At 40.4% G+C, this 20,266-nt stretch overlaps 1 protein-coding gene across 2 annotated transcripts in view; it reads right to left on the minus strand.

The window, feature by feature from the left end:
- coro7 (coronin 7) overlaps positions 1 to 20,266 on the minus strand; it is a 105,570-nt gene that overhangs the window by 67,086 nt on the left and 18,218 nt on the right. For both annotated transcript variants that reach the window (XM_085403984.1, XM_085403983.1), the window contains exons 8-9: positions 2,558 to 2,641; positions 1,597 to 1,679 (exon numbers count right to left, since the gene is read on the minus strand). In XM_085403984.1, the coding sequence (XP_085260110.1) occupies positions 1,597 to 1,679; positions 2,558 to 2,641 (167 nt within the window). The remainder of the gene's footprint in view (positions 1 to 1,596; positions 1,680 to 2,557; positions 2,642 to 20,266) is intronic.

The following is a 20,266-nucleotide window of genomic DNA, read 5'->3' on the forward strand; positions in this document are numbered from 1 at the left end:
AGCTCTCTGACACACATCTCGGCATATGATAGCATGATTGAAGTGATTTAATACAGGACATCCAAAATACTGCGGATGGGACAGCTCCAAACCTTGCAATTAGGTCCAATGGAAAAATCACAGCATTAAAACTGAACTACTATCAAAAACCAGGAAACCAAAAGGCTTGTCTCAAATTAAATCTAATGAATTTAATAAATGCAAGATGAGCCGTTTCTCTGTCAGTTTAAAAAAAAAAGGGGGGGGGGGTGAAGGGAGGCTCATAAAAAAAAAAAACAGACACTGGCTGAGTAAGATGAGAGTCGGAAGGCTTAACAGCTTGTCCTCAGATTAGTGACCGTCCTCACGCTGTTTGTCCATTATCTTTGAGTTGTTCTGGTTTTCTGGTTTTTTGGGTGAGCTTGACTTGACTTGTATGACTTGTATCATGGATCTCACAAAACAAATTACCAGTTTTGGTAACAGGAAGTAAACACTGGCATCTGTGGCATCACGTATCCCCTAATTCCAAGAAAAGTGCACAGGCACCAAACAATGGGATGATTGCGAAGAGGCACTCAGACATGCAACTATCTGTCTCAATCAAATGAAAGAGGAAATAGAGGAAATGGAGACGAGTGGCGAGCACGAGGGCAGAGGGAGGGAGAGCAGAGGCTGGTACTTAGGGACCTTGCTGTATTAACTCCTCTCATTCACTGGAAGAAAACAAAAACTATGACATTCCACAGAGACCGCTTCCCTCTGGTAGTGTTTTGTCTAATAAAAAACTAGGCCATAAAGCTTCACACGTTCTGGTGCAGCCACACATGGACACCCAGTCTGAATAGCAGTGCCAGAAGAACAAATGTTGAATCTGTCCTGCCGTGGCCATTTCACATATGGCAAGAAAAATGCTTTTTGCAGTAATAATAATGATAATAAATTTACTTCATCCACCACAGACTACAGCATGACCCGACAAAGTCCAGTCACTTTATGAGTGGAATGACTTGGAAGGCCAGCCTGTTCATAACAACACTACAATGCATGAGCTCAATCTAACAAAGGAATCCTCACTCCCACCTCCTCTTTTCTCTTTCTTCCTCCATCCTTCTATTCCCCTTGTCTCCCCTCTGGAGCCCAGCCACGCTCCTGCTGTCCTCCGGTCCTCGGCAGCCGTGTTTGGGAAAATAAACTGAGCGGCTGGAGAAATGACAAGCAGCGAGCTGAGGGAGGAAGTGTCAGTGTGTCTGCTGCTGCTTCCTGACCCTTTTGCAGCAGTCGTAGAGAGAGCGACGCTCAGCACACATGTGCACACGCTTTGCTCCACTGAGACAGTACACGAATCTGTCTGCGACATTCCCGGAAACAGCAAGAATGTGGAGGAACAGTGTAAAAACTCTGGGAGGTCCACATGCCTGTCTGGCCATATATCATTGCATATGTGCCAGCTACACACTAATATGCCCACCTACATGATATGCACACACAGATACACCGTTGTACTGCAACACATGACCTCGTAAACTCTCACTCACAGACAAACACTTAAAAGTGAGAAGGTCAGTGTCATGGCTGTGTGAGTCAGTTATGGACACAAACTGATGCTGTACTCACCCACTGGAAGTGCCGAGCGAAACAGAGCCGAGCGAAGAGGTCAGCTTCCTGCTGTCCCAAAGTCTCGCCTCACGACTACGCATCTAAACAAACAACAAAGTAAGACACTGAGTACTCCGAACAGAGACAGAGCACGCCAAAAGGGGTCAAATAAGTTACTTTTTTTATATGAACCTAAGAGGTGTTTTTGAAATTGTCACATATTACAGCGCTATGTGATGCTAATTTTCAATTTTGATTGCAGGATGATTGCACAGGTCATCGGGTGGGAGGTAACCTCTCTCCAAACAATCAGTCTTAACTCAGACTGACTGCAATCACTCACACAGAGGAGCGCAACTCGTCTGCGATGTATCTTTATGCCAGTGGGGAATCAATTGGCACTATTACTGATTGTATTCTACACTAATCCAATGTTGCCAAGCACACATGCAGCTAAGTCCCTGCTTGTGGAGGATTTTCTGAATTTCCATATCAAATCTATGAGGTTCTGGCTAGACTCTGAATGTAATTAATGTGAAACAGATTGAAGGAGTCGGCAGTACTTTTCACTGATTTATCACAGTTATCACTGTGTTATCATAAATTGCAGGAAATAGGCATCTGGACCCAATTCAATGGCAAACACATAGCAAACTCCAATCAGTCTTTTTTTTTTTTTTTAAATCGGCTGCTTTACCAGCATCTTAACGCAACAAGACGGCACCTGATTGCAAATTTATTGCACACAGTTGGAATAGTTTTGGTCATGCCAATCACCATTTCCTCTTGTGTGATTGGGAATTTTGGAATAATATATATATTTTTTAAATGCATGAATAAAACAATTTCCTGCCTGCGGTGTCTCGTGTTTTTGGTGTAAGTTTTATACATCTTACTGTACAAAGAGGCACTGATTCTGTAATTCTTACAGTGACAAACACTGTACCAAGTATAACAAGTTGGCTTCACACTTTCTCACCGTATCAAAGCCAGTGGTCAGTAAAAGATCATCTTTGGTCCACAGGATCCGTGAATCCTTGTTGCTTTGAAGACTCTTGGCACTCTATGGGAAAAATAATACAAAAAAATAAATAGATTACTTGACTTTCCAATCGGCATCACAAGAAGACAAAACACGTCATTTTTCCTGAAAGTTAAAGTCTCAGTGGTGAAACCCAAACTTTATAATTAAGAATTTTTATTGAATTAAACGCAAAAACATCAAAACAAAAGGAATGAATAAGGCCGCTCAAAGACGCAGACATGGAGTGAGGTGTATGAGATAATTTGTACAACAAGTTATTGAGTAATAGTCAAGTATCAAACATCTAGGAGATACTATTGGGATCACAACAACTTATAAAAAAATTGTCCCCATTGCTGCTTGACCTCATTTTTACATTTTTACAATTAAGCCTTCCAAACATCTTCTCACAAGGATGTCCATCATTTGTTTAGCAAAAATTTTTAGTGTCAGAGTTGTCGATTCTTTCCAAAGCTTCAGGGCTCGAACCACATCAATACTCTCATTACAGACTTATTCAACTGTGGTAAGGTACCTGAGGAGATCCTTGGTGACATGGGGGAAGTCACACTTCAATCACTGATCAATACAATCCAAAACCTGCATGTACTGACTATAGGAATGTTGGCACATAGATGCACCTGGATGTTACTTCCTATACAATCTTTAATTTATATGTATTTCCAAAAATTATCAGATCATTTCAAATTATAGCTTTCCCTAAGTTTAACATACAAATCACCTTCTTTAAAGAAATCATCTAGCGCTCTGACGTCATCTCTCAACCATTCAGCCCATTAGAGAAACCCCCAACTTTACATATAACCTCCAGGTCTAGCTCAAGATAACTTGGGAAGTGATGAGTGTATGATTTGCAGCAAAAAGAAGAAAGGGGAAGGACTACAGACAGGATTCACAGGTGCCTCACATCCCCGTGGCTGGACAGAACAGGACTTGCCCCATGAAAGGAGAGCTTGTTATTGTTGATGTAGCAGACAAGGGGACTTCTGCCTTGAGTGCAGCTAAGGTTCCTAAACTGTGACACTACTGGTGTATTCATGAGTCTTTGTTGCACAGTTTCCATGGGGAATATGCGCAGAAACAGCACAACCGGGCCGAGTTTACCGGGTGGTCTCGAAATACAAATGACACACATTGTCAGAAGTAATGCCTAAAAACAACAGGGAGTGTTGAAATGTAAGGAATGTGGCAATCTGTAAAGACAACATATTAAAGAGGAGAAGGCAGAAGAGTGCATGTAATTGAGCAGGATTTTGTGTGTATTGTGTTAAACACAGAGTTTCTACTGACTCACTTCATATGGCATGTGCTGTGATTATTGACAAAAGAGCTGAGACGAGATAAACTAAGCTCATTCACAGAATATCCATCAGCTACTTTCAAGTGTTAAAATCACTTATTAAGAGCCTATCCATCAGGACAGGTAATACAAGTAAAGTCTCACAGCCACTCTCAGTCAGCAATTCCCCCAATATCTGTGTAGTAATACTAAAGTTACACTGAGCTTTAAGCATAAGGAATGGGAGCCAGTGATGAGATTTCCATGGAACAGGAGCTGTGAGCCCCTCAGCCCAATATGCCTCACAAAATTAATGCTGTCTTCTTTATGGACATACTAACCCCGAGGAACACGGCTGAACTTCTGTGTATGGCAAGAAGACAGAGGCTTGTTTTCTAGGACTCAATTCTAACAACCTCCCTACAGAGCATGCAGCCTCATTCTTGTGCAACCGTTAAATAGTCACAGATGACAAATTGTAAAAACAAATGGGGAGAATTTAAGCTGCCATGTTGCACCCCTGATCTCACTGGAGGTCAGAGGGTAATAGGGCCTGGCACTATACAACCTCCATATATATGCTGGGCAATGATAAATCTGCAGCTGAAGCCCACAGTTGGTCAAACAGGGATGAACACATAACAATAAAAGGCAGTTTAGAAAGAGTTTTGCAAATTTGAGTAGGGAAGGACAAACATATGTGGGACCTATCACTTCAAACTCAAATCCCACTTCCTTTTTCCCCCTCCCCCTTTCTGATGTTGTTCTTGACACAGTCTGATTCTGGTGGTTTCAGAAATGACTGCTCAGAGGAAGAAATTGAAGATATGGTTTATAAATGTTTCAAGTAAGCATTTCATCCCTGCCGATTCCTTCCAAATCCTCTCCAGGCACATGTTACTGTGCCTGTTTCCAAACTATGACTGACACACTTTGGTAGCTCAGGGCACAGTTCTTTGGACCGAAAAAAGAAAGGATAAGTGTGGTCATTTACTGGAATTGATGCTTGTTTTATTTATTTCACTGAATAGGAATCTTAAAAGTTCACTCCCTTCCCCAAAGGGATCGTGTAATTGTGTCTTATCTTGTTAAGTAGGTTACAGTTGTGGTCAGAAGTTTATATACACGTATCATGGGCATGAATGTCTTGGTAATTTGGGGACTTTTAATTATGCCTTTGAACTTTTCCTTTTCTTTTGTTCCAGGGTGGAATGATTGTACCGTATATATCTTTAATACTTTAAAAAACACTTTTGGGGGTTAAAATATATACATAAACTCACTTAAATCTTTGAATAAGTCATTCTGAAAATTCTATATCTTTTAACTTGACATGGCCAAGGCCTATTAACTTCTTGTTGCCTACTACAACTGGTAGCCTCCCTTTGCCAGCATAAAAAAGATTTGTTTGACAATTTTCACTGGATTGACCAATACTCAGAACAATGGGGAAGTCCAAGGAGTTCTGGGAAACTCTAAGAAGGAGAATTGTAGTATTTCTAAAGAACTGCAGAATCCAACAGCATCAGTTCAAATAGTTACACTGACGTGTCACCACTTTGCAAAGGTCTGGAAGAAGACCCAAGCTGTCACCCTCCATATGAGAGGATATTATTGAGGAAGTTCAAGAAAAACAACCAAGGCTCAAGACTCCCATGAAATGGAATAATGAAAAAAGAGAAATACCTCTAAATTCTTCAACTTCACCTGCTGTTTTAGCTGTTCAGCTGATATCTGCCCATTGCACATTATGGAGAGTGCACTTTAATCTCTAATGTTAACCCCCTCTGGTGATGCCACAGGGGGACAATTGAGCAGCTATACCTTAACCAGACGCAGGGGGATGATGAGATCATCTAAATCCAAACCTTCCTGTCTGCAGTAAATTTTATAACCTTCACAACAATAGCTGTTAATAGCAACAAAATCTTGTGATGGCACCAAAGAAATAAGACAGAAACACCTAAAGGTCAGCAAGATTTTTGATATGTTTTTAGACCATCCACCATGAATCTTAAATCATACCTTCATGAACCTCTACCCTACTTTTAGACCTGCCTGCTAAGTGGGAAGGACAGAAAGACACAGTTCTTTTTGGTAGATCAAATATTGGACCTTTGTAAACAACATCTGGTGCAGAAAAACTTTGTTTAGTCATTGTAGTAACCCTCAGGACTTCACCACAAGGCAGCCAAGCAGGGCATGTAAACCAGCCTGGATTCTGTCTGCAGATATCTTTTAATATTATTAAACACATCAACATGATGTCATCCTTCACCCAGATCTGAAGGAATGTGCGGCTTTAAGACTTTCTATGAAGATGTCATCAGAGCTTGCTGGCTGGATCCACCGCAGTTCATCTTAGTGTTATCTGCTGAGCTTTTCACTTTTTCAGACTAAACAGTTTCAGCTTAAGCAAGAGTAATACAGACCTCTTGTTAAGCAGATATTGACCTACAGAAATCAGATGCTGATTTTAGGATGAGTCATTTCCTGATTGGCAACCACTCAGGGCGGTGACTAACCACATGTTGGAGATCTAAAATTATATCCTGCAAAAACCTGACGCCGCTGTAACCAAACAATAAGTGACGTTGAGCTTGATAACTGACAAAGCTAGATTGGCAAGATGCCTACTTTCCAGTCATTAATGTTGTAACATAAATATGAATTGAAGTTTCGGCCAAGACTCCTGTGCTGCAATCACCTTCCTCAGTAAAATGGAACAACCTATAAATCTTCAGCAGTCAGTTGAAGGTATTCTTGTTGGCCACACTGGCAGTTCAAACAAAATTATTGTTGACAAAGCTACATCTGCACACGTCATGATCAAACGTTCACTTCTGCACCACTCTCAGGGGTGATATGTCTTTGTCTGTTTCATTGTTTTATCTAACACCACCTGTATGTTATACAGATGCGCTCTGGCTCCTGGTATGCTCCCAGATAGCTTCATCCACTAAGAGGGTTTAGAAAATATACTACTGACCTGGCCCTCAAACATATTTCTAAAGCAACACTACCAAAGTTGTACTGACAAAGTTGATAATAAGTCCTGGATTGAATAAACACTTAAGCTGAGACTGGGATCATTTTTCAGCCTGTAGTCAGATGGTGTACCTCATGCAGGTAACAGAGCTCATATTTGCCTTGATAAGTCCATCCTCAGATGTACAGCAGAGGTCCAGAGTAAACACAGGCATTCGAAAGAAGCAATACATCAGAAAAGAGCAAGGAAGGAGAAAAGCTAAAGCTAGTGCCGTGTAAACAGACATGAAAAGAAGTCATTGCCACTGAGCCGTTCATCACCATCACCACTGGCTGATTTCCTTCCAGGGGTAAAGCATTGGTGAGGAACTCTGACCAAACTAAGAACAAGCTGAGCGAAGTCCATTTAAAGCATGCGGGCTCTGTTTAACACTCAAACTGCTTTTAGGAGCCACATGTGTTTTGTGAGTCACAATTCTCAAAAACAGATGGAGATTCCAATTGTGTTCTAATTACATGCAAGAGTAAACAGACTAAATACAGCATCATCATCACTTTTTTATCATAGTTAGTTATGCTAATCCATGGCTGAGCACCAGATGACTTTGTTAATGTGAGGTCAGCTTTTTCCCCCCCAATCATATTTGCAATAAGTGAGAAAAGCATCACCCGTGAAGAAGGCCAAGTCTGCAGGCTTGTTGCCATTCCTGTGGACCTGTACTGGGCACGGCATGGCTCTGACCTGACACGCTTAAAGTAAATGTTTATGTTGATTTATGAGATTTGGTGTTCACTCTATTTACAATCTAAATTTAGCATTAGTCAAAAACGGCTTGAATACTTTTTTGCAAAAGCAGATAAATCCCAGTTACCCTCGCTGTTAAAACACCAAAATCAGGGCCAGAATTAAACACGTTAACAACTGGTAGGTGCATTTTTGGTGAACTTTTAATACTCTTTAATACTTTAATAATCTATCAAATAATTTGGTCCATGTGTTGAGGTCAGCAGTCTAAGTAAAGAAGCCCAAAACTCGTTCTTCCAGGACACCTCACCCAGCTCGTCCAGGGGAACGCCGCTGAATGAATGTCACTGAATACTGATTAAATCATAAGGTACTTAAAGTATTAGTTTAAGGGTGTGCGCACTTATACAGACCGCTTATTGTGCTTTTTTCTCCACCCAAACAGATGTGTTTGTTTTTCAGTCAAATCGTACATAGTGGCATTTCTGCTAAAGGTCACATTAAAGGTGGAAAAGTTTTGAAATTATTTATTGTGGCCTTATTTTTTAACATCATGAAAGCCTTTCATCTTAACAGTGGTGTCCATGCTTTTAATATCCACTGTAGAGATATTAGAGGCTCTAATAAAGATGCCCTTCCCGAGAAACTCAAAGTAATTTGGATTGTGGGGCAGTTAACTAGACTAACAGCCAACCAAGAAGCATGTGAGTAAATTTAAGCATTTTGTTGTTCTCTAAAATCTTTAGATTTACCTTGATAAACCAGTCAGTGTGACTTAGATGATATGCTAACATAGCTAGTGTGGTTTGGCTGATAACTGTCATACATTTACATAAATCTCACTACACCCAACATCTATAGGTAGATGGTAACCCCTCCCAGAGCCTGGTTCTGCTGGAGATTTCTGCCTGTGAAAAGCGAGATTTTCCTTCTCACTGCCGCCAAGTGGTTGCTCAAAGCGGATTGTTTGATGGATGGGGCTTTCTCTGTACTATTTTAGGGCCTTTCCCTTACAATACAAAGCGCCTTGACCACTGTTATGATTTGGCGCTATATAAATAAAATTGAATTGAACATAAAGTTAAGACTTTAAAAAGTGGATTCACATTTGATTGATGTCACTGTGGCTACATCCACCTTTTAAATACAGTCTCTGATTAACACACTATTATTTCCAAAACTGACACCGAGTACATCTGAGGCTGATGGGAACAGCCTCTTTAGTTAATCTGTCACGAATGAGGATGATAAGTTCATCCGCACGGAAACCTTAAAGTTTGTAGCAATTACAGATCATGAATAGCTGTTTAGAGACTTCAAGCTTATGGTGGCAATAAAGGAAAGAAGAAAGAAACATATCTCTTTATACCATCCACAAGCCCTAGATCTATGTTGCTAGTGATACTAAGAAGCCAATTGTACAAGACCCTCATTTCATACCACCATAAATTTCTGTCCTATTTTTAGAACTGCTTGTGGAGTAGGAAGGAGGAAAAGACATAATTCTTTTTAAAGAAAAAAAAACAACATTTCACCTTTGTGAGCCACATCTGGAGAGGAACAGCTTAGCTTTGCCACTGCAGACAGGCCATCAATGAGGCAGCCAGGCAGGGCTTATAAACCAGCCTGAAGTCTCTCTGCAGATATCACGGCAACATCTCATCCTTCACCCAGATCTGAAGGCACGTGCAGATCTGAAAGCACGTGCAACTTTGAGCCCCTCAATGAAGCTGTCATCGTGGCTCCAGCTGGCAACTGGAGCCCCTGCACAACTGAGTATTAGGAGGTTTTTCTGAGCTCCATTCACCTTTTCCCAGTAAACAGTGTTTCAGTTTAAGGAAGAGTAGCACAGCCATGAGAGGGCTACAATACTACTGATGCCGGAGGGCGGCCAGAGGACACAACATCTGGACCTTGTGAGTGTGTATATACATGCTGCCAAACAGTATCTCTCCACTGGGGTCATAAATCTGTCTGAAATCCCATTCACCTAGGCTTTCTCCTGCTCACAGCTAAACCTTACAGATATCTGACTAATCGACCACGACACATTTGAAAATGAGGCGAAAAAGAGAGAGGTAACAGAAAAGAAAAAAAGGAAAACAAGACAAATGTTTCCTTAAAAGCCAAACAAAGGATGGAATCACAGATAAGCTGAGAAAAAGTGAGAGACACTTCATGAATTTACAAAATATGCACAGGGGATCAGTTACACCTGCTCGAATGACAGAGTAAAGGAAGTAAAGGAAATGACATCACATCTGGGAAAAGAATAAAGCGTCCGCATCAAGATCAGGGCAAATATTTTAAAGACTAAATCATAAAAATAATGAATTCAGTCTAATAACAATAAAGAAGGAATGCCCAAGAAGGATAAAAAGAAAGGATGAAAGAATTGTTGGCAGTGATAATGCAATTCAAACTGAAGTGACAGCAGGCAGGGTTTACACCGAGGTTAAACACTTTACAGGCAACAGGAAAGTGCCAGTCAGCAGTCTGGCCAATTATGCTTTTATGGGTCTATTAAATATCCTCTCTCAATATAAACAAATGAAGATCATTCCATCTCCTTCTGTCCTTCTCCCTCAGCTATTTAACTTTTGAACTTGAGCAGACGGTGTGCACATCTGTGTCACTCACCGAGAATGTTGATTCACCCACCAGGATGAATATCAGGTGTCTGTATGCACATATGGGAACTATCACAATCTCTCCATCCCTCTATTTCACAGCCCCTCTTTCTGTTCAGTTTTTCAATGTTCTCTATATCAGCTCAATGGGAGTGTATTCAACAATGAGCGCCAGCAGTCAAGAATTTAATTTAATGTACTGGAAGAATAAGTACTCATTTCATCCTGTCTTATAACAGTGTGTTGACACTGTCCAGTCTGATAATGTGGGCTTAAAGTTGGTAGGTGTCAATCATCTGCTGCTGCTCAGCTTCCTCAAATTAAAAAAAAGGGATCTTACGTGTACTCTATATTAAATAATATTTGAAAATTTTGGAAAATCCTATCATTAACTGCCTTACAAGATTTACAGTATTGTACAAACGTCTTGGACCACCCCTAATTTCATTAAATTGTGCTAAGAAAATGGGAAATGGGTGCAGAGATTTAATAAAACATGCAAAAATACATGGAAATACAGTTTACAAGGCCAAAACTATTTGTACAATTGTAACAAGCTTAAAGGTTAGTATTTGGTCTGACCACATTTATCACGTATTCTTGTAACTTTCTGCATTGGCAGTGTGTTTGGGATCATTATCATGCTGAAAATGAAGCTGTTGCCAATCAGCCGTTTTCTATGGTACTGTATGATGGATCAAAACCTGACAGTACTTTTTGATGTTTATAATTTCATCAGTTTTAACAAGATTTCAATCACCAGCCACAACTCACGACAGAGCCTCCAGCTGACTTTGGATGCCGACTGTCGTACCTCTTTCCTGCCCTCCTCCGTACCAATTGATGATAGTTTAAACCAAAACTATGACATTTGGATTCATTGCTCCACAAGACACGTCGTTGCTGATTTTCACTCCAGTTCTTGTGTAATTTGGCATACCTCAGCCTTTTCTTCCCATTTCCCTTCCTTAAGATTGGCTTCTTGATGAGCCTGATACATCTGTCAGGTCTTTGCTGCATTGTTTACTATTTTTTAAGGACAAGACTTTCAGATAAGGTTATTTCTGCTGTAGAAAGTTTTGTCTTCCTTTCACTTCTTCTTCTGTCCTCCATTTGCCCAGTTTCCTCCTATCTGTTTAGGATACACTGCACGCAATGCTAAGATAGAACAAGTTTTTGGTTAATAGTCTTTGGAAATCGCTGGTGCAAAAATATTTTATGCCTGTCAAACTGTGTTATTGTTGATATTTTCTGCTAGTAACAAAGCGCCTAAAGATACAATTCAAAATCGGGTCTTTCTTAACTTGTCTGTTATTTATAGATTATTCATCCTGATTCATCCTTTGAGTTAGGTCCCTTTGTTATGCTTGAATTATTCATAGGTTAGGGTTAGTTAAATACCAGGTTTGGACAGAAAATGAGTGCTAAAGCAATCAATGTAAAAAAAAGAAAAACTTTTAAAGACCGTTAGAAAGCCTGGAAAACAATTGCTCAATACCACTGTAGAAATTACAAGAACATTTACTTCTTGAATCAAAATATCAGGAAAAGAGGAGTGCGTCAAAGGCTTTTGCAAAGTAGTGTATTTAACATGGTACAACTCTGACTAAAGGTAACAAAATCCACCTGCCAGAACCATAACGTACACTCATTCATTTGTTTTAATAGTTTATAAATGATGTAAAAATGACGTACAAAGCCAGATCAGCTTCTCTATTGCCAGCACTGCATCACATGATTGCAGCTGCAACCTGCTCCTCATTTTCTTTCCCCAAAGAATCGGCCTTCTTTTATTTTTATTTCCACTCCTCTAATCAATAACTCCTTGCCTCGTTGCTTTCATCACCCTTAAAACAGACTCCCTCTCAGTCTTTTCATCTGTGGCTAATTAGTCTTTTAGCGATTGCTCGGTTTTCATCATCCTTTTCTGCCTTCACGGGCCATTTAACTTGTGTTTTAGGTCGGGATTTGCTGTCTTAAATGTAACTCGGACTCCACAGAAGCTTCTACTAGAAATAGGACAGAGGGGGAGGTAAGACGAAGAAGAGAGTTGGGGTGGGTCGGGGGGTGGGTGGAAGATGGTAATCAAACCAGCCGTTTTATGCTTTCATTTCCTCTGCCGCCTACCGCCGCTTTTTCTCTGTTAATTGGAACCATACTATTTTTTTTTTTTTGTTCAATTCTCCAAAGTCAGGAAGACACAGTCCCTTTTCTTATTTTTGCACACTGCCTTTTCTGCTGTCTCCCTTCCTGAAAATGAAAATTAATGTGCAGGGTCAGCAGGTGGACAACAGTGTAAATCCAGCTGTAACAGCATAAATCCATAATATGACCCCATTTCCATGTAATTGAAATGTTTCCTGAATTCACAATGCATATAGAATTTTTTTGGTGTTGACACTATTGTGATTAAAACAACTCGCATCTATTTTAGAGCCTTGCAGACTGATCAGCGTCAAAGAACCAAAACAATCCTGCTTGCTGTCAATCTTTAATGCTCGTGGGTTCACATTTTGATCCTAAAATTCTTACACACAGTGGGCCAGATTATTTTCCAACAATAAAATGCAGCTACAGAGCTTACTAATAGCATTAACTTTTACAATTTACCACACAGACATTCTTATTTTTTCGTTTTTGACTTGCCTACAGTCAATTTTTCCGCCTGTCTCATTTCCCCTGTGTCAGCAAATGAAATGTCCCGCTCAAGATGAACTGAGATGTGAGCCAACACGACAATGAGCACAGCTAAGGGGCCACGTCTACTCTGCAGACAACAGGCAAGGCCTGCAGCCCCTGGGGAGGTTCTACACACTGGACTTTCCCCAAGTTTACATATATATATCTATATATAGATAAATATATAGATATATAAATAGCATCCAGCTACAATGGAATATACAGAAGTCTTTTCTTTAAGCCAGATGTTTAGATTTTCTTCTCCCTTTTAAATGCATCCACTTTTACTTTCTAATAGATGAGAAAGTGTGGAGAGCTTAAGAGAGAGATGAGTAGAAATGGGAAATGAATCATGAGGAAAAGGCACATAGTCCACCTTTACACTGGAAACATCAATCTTAGGGGGATCAAAGACGTGTTTTCTCAGTTTCATCCTACACATGCCCCACATTCTGAATATACATCATATGTCCTAGAGTTCCTTCAATGTGAGATAGCAGGTGCAATGCTGCGATGCATGTTGTTTTTAGTTTTGCTTTTTTTGCTTTTCGTTTCAGGAAAAAGAAAATAAATCATAGAGACTAAATGTCACTGAAGGAGGAATTTTGGCCTGCTCTTCTTTACAATATTGCTTCAGTTCTTTGAGGTCGGTGGGCATTTATTTCTCTTAAGGTCCCGCCACAGCATTTCAGTCGGGTTGAGGTCTGAACTTTCACTGAGCCATTGCAGCACCTTGATTCCTTTATTTTTCAGTTATTCTGTAGTCGATTTATTGCTGTGTTTCGGCTCATCGTCTTGTTGCATGACCAAAAATTAGCCCAAGCTTTAGTTGGTATGACGTGGTTGTGCTGATAAGCTGTGTTTGGCTTTAACCAAACATAATGCTGTGCATTATAATCAAATATTTCCACTTTGGTCTTGTCTGTTCAAGGAAAACTGCTTCAGACGTCTATTGGTTTACTCAAAAGCAACTTCACAAATGAATGAATAAAGTACTCTGATTCTGATGTTTCTGAACATGCTAACTGAGGACTGTAGTGTCTGAAATGTAGCATTGCATTACATGGTCTGACCTTGATATGCATTTGCTGGGACACTGGAAGATTGGTAACTGTCCTCAATGCTTCCATTTGTTAACAATCTTTTTTGCTGTAGAACAATAGATTTTAAATTATTTGGAAACGTCTTACCTCCTCAACATTGTATTAACTACCACCAAACTGCCAAAAACTTGTGGTTTTGTAGAGGTGCTCACATTTACTGATGATCAATTAATTGAATGCATTTCATTAGCAATACTTCTACTACTGCTTACCATCTTAATTCCTATGGAAGCAGTAAAGGTATACTTTTCACAGGAATCCACAGAGTCCTGTTAAAACTTCACATGTAATCTAAGATTCATTTACTCAAAATATTTAAGGCACTGAACTTATTTAATTGCTTATTTTAGACCACTGCAAACCCGGAGATCACAGCTGCCTAAACATGGGTGACTGATGGATTAAGCATACTCTCACAGCATCTAGAAAAGGGATCAGTTAAATTCTATCTAAGATAATAGAGTTGTATAATAAAGCCATGAATCATACACTAGAATGTCATAAAAATCTATCAGAAGCTCAACTCCAAGGCAGCTTTAGATTTAGATTGTGATTTTTGGTCTGGGCTATGTGAACAAATCACTTTATCTGCCGAAGAAATTAAACACTTAAGTGGTGCAAAAACTGTATATATGAGCCAGGCTGCTAATTGGGGCATTTGGCCACTGCTAGAAATCCAGCAGCCAACAGCACCAGCCTTCGCTATGCTCACCACTTTCCAGGATCCCGGGACAACATACTGGACCCAATCGCACCACTCTGACGATACCAACAGTGTGCCTACTAGCAGGGGCCTCCCTCTGGGAAAACCATCCAAGGTCACAGAAGTTTTCCTTGGCTCAGCACACCATACAGACTTAGCTGGTTCCTGGAACTATCTTGATTAACGGGACCAGTAAATTCCCCAAATCAGTCTTTCAGTCCAAAAGAAGCAAAATCCAGCCAGAGGAGATTTCAAGTGTATGTTTGGTGATCTCCAGGGTTTTTGATGGTTATTGTGGTTAAGGTTCAAGCAATGACTATTACAGAGATGGACTTAGTGGCTCAGTCTTTTAAATCCAACCAGAGATTCATGGGTCAGGATAGGGCACAAATGACAGAGGGAGGAATGATCTTGCTGATGACAGCAAGAACTGCCAACACTCGGGGTGATGAGAATCTGCACGCCAGACCTGAGCCACAATAACAAAGAGACAATTCTTTTGTTTTCTTTTTTTTTTCATGTGCAAAAAAATAGAAGAGCGTTTCTGACTGAGCCGGAGCCTACACAATTAATCATGCCAACACTGTTGAAGACCCCACGAGGCTGCTCAGTCTTTGTAGCCTGACCCAGCCCTTTAGTGCCTGTTGTCATTTATGGCTCTTTCATAGCTGCGACGGATACAGTTGGCTGGCTGCACTCCCTCTCTGAAACCACATCATAGAGGCTTCACATCTTCAAAGTATACCCCCATGCCTTTGCATAGAAGCATGAGTTGCGAGCGCTGAGAGTCAATCGAGAGGCACACGTGTGCAAAGCATGTCATTTTCACGTCCGTGTCATTATACTCCAGGAATCCTTTACCCTGTGTAAATACTGGAGGCTGTTCCTTTAATTGCTTCCGTTCCAAAATGATTGTTTATATTCAGTAATTAAAGTTAGGTATTGGAGCTTTCCTGTATTGATTTCAAAGACCTGTGAAATTATTGATATTACAGGAAAAAAAGATCACAATAAATATGAGAACAAGTAGTTTAATGGGATTATAATGGCCACAGCAGGTGCTAGCCTAAAGGGACAATGAGATGAGGCAAGTGTATAAAATCCCAACCAGGCTTATATCTTTTAAACACTGGATTTAATTTCAATGGCTATTGCCCAAGTGTTGACCTCTTGCACACTGCATGTGAAACACCCAAGCATGGGGAAGCTGAGTGACACACTGATTAATTACCTCGTCTTTGCTATGCTAACAAACAGCTCATTCTCCTCTCCCAATTACAACATGCCTTCTAACACTCAGCAGCTTCACTCCAGGAAAATTTCCATTTAGCTCTTGCATGAAACCACAAATTGCAGCAGAACCTGTTGTCTTATGAGACTCAATTAGTAAAAGATGACCCAGGCTTGCTTTTGTTGGAAAAGGATGTAGCATTTAAAAGACTTGTGTGAGCCAGAATTTCAGCCCCCGCCGCCACCACCCTCCTCTCTCCATGCTCAATAGTTTCCACTGTTAAGAACTCATTACATACTTTGGCCTTGGAGAGGAAAAACATTTAGCACCTATGCAGGTATGCACACCTGTGTCCAATGCTCAGAATCAGTGTAATAGCACTGGAATAGAGGCCATTCTGCATGTGCATCCCCTTGGAGATTAAGGTGAATATTTTGGGAAATTTTTCAATACTGAACATCTAAATCTTTATTTTTTTTGCAAAAATACCACTGCTATGTGGTTTAAAGCAAGAATTTTATTGATGCTAACAGCAGAAACCTCTGCCCAACAGTACAAAACCATCTCAAAGCAATCCTTTTTGAATTAAAACACAAGTTGCAAGTCCTCTGGGGCTTGTGCTGAATAGCTATAGTTAAGTTTATGCAATACGGAAAACAGCCTAAAAATGTGCACAGAGATGTCACAGTCTCACATGCCACCCGCTGAAACATTGTTAAAAAAACAGCTGCCCCTTCATGGCAATGACGATCCCCAGTGGCTGTAGCCTTGCCCAGCAGGAACATGTGCCCTGCTGCACCACAAAAACTGCTTTGGAGCAACTGAAGGAACACATCAAAGAGACAATCACAGTCTCCAAACAACCCATATCCACCATCCACTGAAGCATCCGAGGGGATGTGCCATGCAGGTCACGACTGATCCACAGAGACCCCACCCTACCGCTCAAAAAACCCAAAAGACCTGCTGCCAGTGATCAAGTTGAGCCTGTTTTAAGAGCTCCTGTATACATTATTACAAAGGTGGTTTTAAAGCTGCTGCAAATGATGTATAACACTTACATTTTCCCATTTGGATTCCACCAGTGATTTATTGGTATGATATGACACATTTTAGTAAAACAACACTATTATTCAGCTTGATCTATACTGTTATTTTGCCAATTATCTGCAATTATACAATAATGACATAATCACTGCATAAACTGTTTATCTTTTTCACAATATAATGAGTTTGACATTCCTTATTGCAGAACTTTATATATCGAAGTCTTAAAGGAGCTTTGTATATTCAATATAACATGGGAAATTGTTGAAATAATTTTAGTTACATTACTGTTTATCATGTAAATCACATTGTAGTGATTACATAGCTAATGAAATGAATTCAAGTGCTTTCCACTTGAATTATGTGATTAAAGATATCATAGAGAGAAAACACAGGCTGTATTTTTTATGTGAAATATCGCCACCATTTCGTCAAACTAAGATCAACAAGCCTAGTTTTGGACAGAGCCCACGCTGTTCTTTATTTCCTGAGGGCACTCTGAGGCTGGCCTCAGATGTCTTTCAGTTCCTGCTCTCTCCTTCTACAGTGGAGGTCTACTGCACAGCATATGGATGCAAGTCTCATCACAATCTGACAGGTCAGCTTCTGCTTATGCTGTTTGGCATTTCACAGGCTCTCCAGATGTGGTGATTTCTATTGTAGATGTCATTGAATGCATACAGCAATACATCTTTCATGCACTCCTCGTGGAGCCCGAAGGAGGTCCAAAGAGAACCCACTCCACACAAGGAAAGTGCAACCCAAATAATAACTAATCCTCAGGTCAATTCACACGCAGCATCACACACCTGCTCATTCACATCACATTCTGCTGCTCTACCTCCAAAGCAGACTTCTCCCTTCTCCTGTAATTCCTCCAGGAGCAGCATGCTTTTTCCAATTTTAAACAGAACACAGAAAAAAAAAAATCTGTATTTTTTAAATGCATCATATAAGTAAAACAGCAAAATAGGCAATTAAGGTCATGCTGAAAACTAAAGCAGAGATAATGAGGGCAAACTGAGGTGAAGTAAAATTGGAGCTTATAAGATCCTGAAACGGCGCTGATGTCGGTTCATTATATTTTTCTATCCCATTTAAAAATAATGATGAAGCGACCGATTCCCATGTGAACTGATCCCTGTTTTCCAACTCTTTCTTCTTAGCCTGCCCTCAAATCAAAGAAAACGCAGATTCAGAGAAAAAATGACAGACAAGCTAAAAAAGAAGCCAATTCCCATGGCGGTGGATCCATTATCTCAGGATGCGGCAGGGGAAAAAAAGACAAGGAAAAAAAAAGAGCTAATCATCAACTATTTTTGGCTCCAGGTGTGACCCACATGTGTGCACAGAGTCTTCATTACTTGGAAAATGGGAGTCTCAGAGCAGCCAGCACACTAATGGGGCCTCCGCTCCACAAACAACACACACATGTGAGCAAAGGGCTTCGGTGCTGCCAGCTGGCATCCACTCTTTTACCCCCTGTCCTCTGAAAAACACACCCACAAACACAAATCTGGATTGTTAATGGAGCTAACACCCCCTCAAACCTTTGGCCCCGCTACTCCCCCCAACCCCTCATGCTTTGAGACATCACGTAGCTTACAAAGAGTCAATGCGCATAGAGAAGAGACTGTAGGTCACAAACTAAGCACTGGTAAAGTAATCATAACTGAGACGTTTTCCATCCAATTCTGCTAATAGAACAGCCACATTTTCTGCCACTGTTTAGCTGAGCTGCCTGGATAGAAAAACTCCTCATTAGGAAAGAGTCTCCTCAGTTTCCCTGAAAGTAACTAAGACTGGCAGCGGGGCGGCAGCCAGTAACACAGGGAGCAGAGATTGAGAGAGAAAAGGAAAGAAAGAGGAAAACGGGGGAGGGGGCACAACATCTGGGCTGAGTTAACCACTGGCCATTACAAGGTCCTGAACTCAGCAGGGTCTGATGGAGAAAAGATACAAGCACAAAATACTGTGCATGATACTGATTGAGGAGGACGGTGAGTATTCACATAAAGACAAACCACAGGAGTAGGACAGAAACATCACATGGAATTATGTGTGCACCAGCGACAAAATACGACAGCCCCTAGGAGGTCAAAGGTTGGATCAGCGTACTAACAGGCAGCTTGACTTTGGCAGATTGTAACATATAACAACTGTATAGAGTCTTGAATCTGTAGCATAACTTATACAAACAGTGAAGATGTGTTGCGATAAAGAAAATAAAACTAATGTACGTATAACAGTCTTCACTGGCATTACATGTAAAATGTGAATATTTGTTCAACCGCACCACTGTGTGCAGTCTGCTGCACACTTACTGAAAAAGAGGATGTTCTGAAGACGCTGTGGGAAGGTAAACAGGAATATTTCTGATATGGCACGTTTATATTCAGGATGAGAAATTGATGTTGAAAACATTTAGCACTAAAAAGCTGTTTAACAGCACATGAAAGCCTGTCCCTTAAATCGTTTTAAACATTTTTTTCCCTCCACAAATTGCCCGGTTCCAGCCATGTTCAGATATACTGGTATATAGACAAATACTTTTTAAAACACAGAAGCATTTTTGGCTCAGTTTAAAGTTAAATTATGCTGTTTGTGTAGCTGGAATTCGGAGCTCAGCTTTGAGTAAGCCCGTGACATATTCTTGGAATAAGTTCCGGTTCTTTAAAGACATTATATTTCACATTTCACAACGTTGCCTCCATATCCCTGTGGTGTTAGTATTAGACATTCTCCGAACTCTAAACAAGCTTCATTCTGCGGGAAGTGAAACTTCATTCTCTGGCAAGCACGGATCTTCTGCAATCAGAAATAACTTGTTGGTAGAATACTGAACAGTTATGAAACTATGAGAGTTTGTATTGACACTAGATGCATATTTTAATACTCCATTGAATATTAACGAGAGGTTTGGCTTTAAATTAAGCCTCCACAGCCGGGGACTTGAGGAAATTGCTTCAATCAAAGTCAATATTTCTATTATATTTTGAGGCAGATTAAAATTTTATAAGATCACATAGTTGTATATCGGCAAATATTGTTAATAAAAAAATATTTTTTTGTCAGGGATCCTCCTTCTCTTCTTTTGGCTACTCAACAAGTCACCTGCCTCCGTCTTACCTCGTCCCGAGTATCCTCCTCTATCACTCCTCTGCAGGTCCCCTTTCACTAAATCCATGAATCTCCTGTGTTCAACATCCTTTCTCCAGTATATGCACTATCGCTTCTC

Source organism: Rhamphochromis longiceps, linkage group LG4 (assembly GCF_057381845.1).
Source record: "Rhamphochromis longiceps isolate RC_006_pf linkage group LG4, R_longiceps_female_GT1.1, whole genome shotgun sequence".
Classification (NCBI taxonomy): domain Eukaryota; kingdom Metazoa; phylum Chordata; class Actinopteri; order Cichliformes; family Cichlidae; genus Rhamphochromis; species Rhamphochromis longiceps.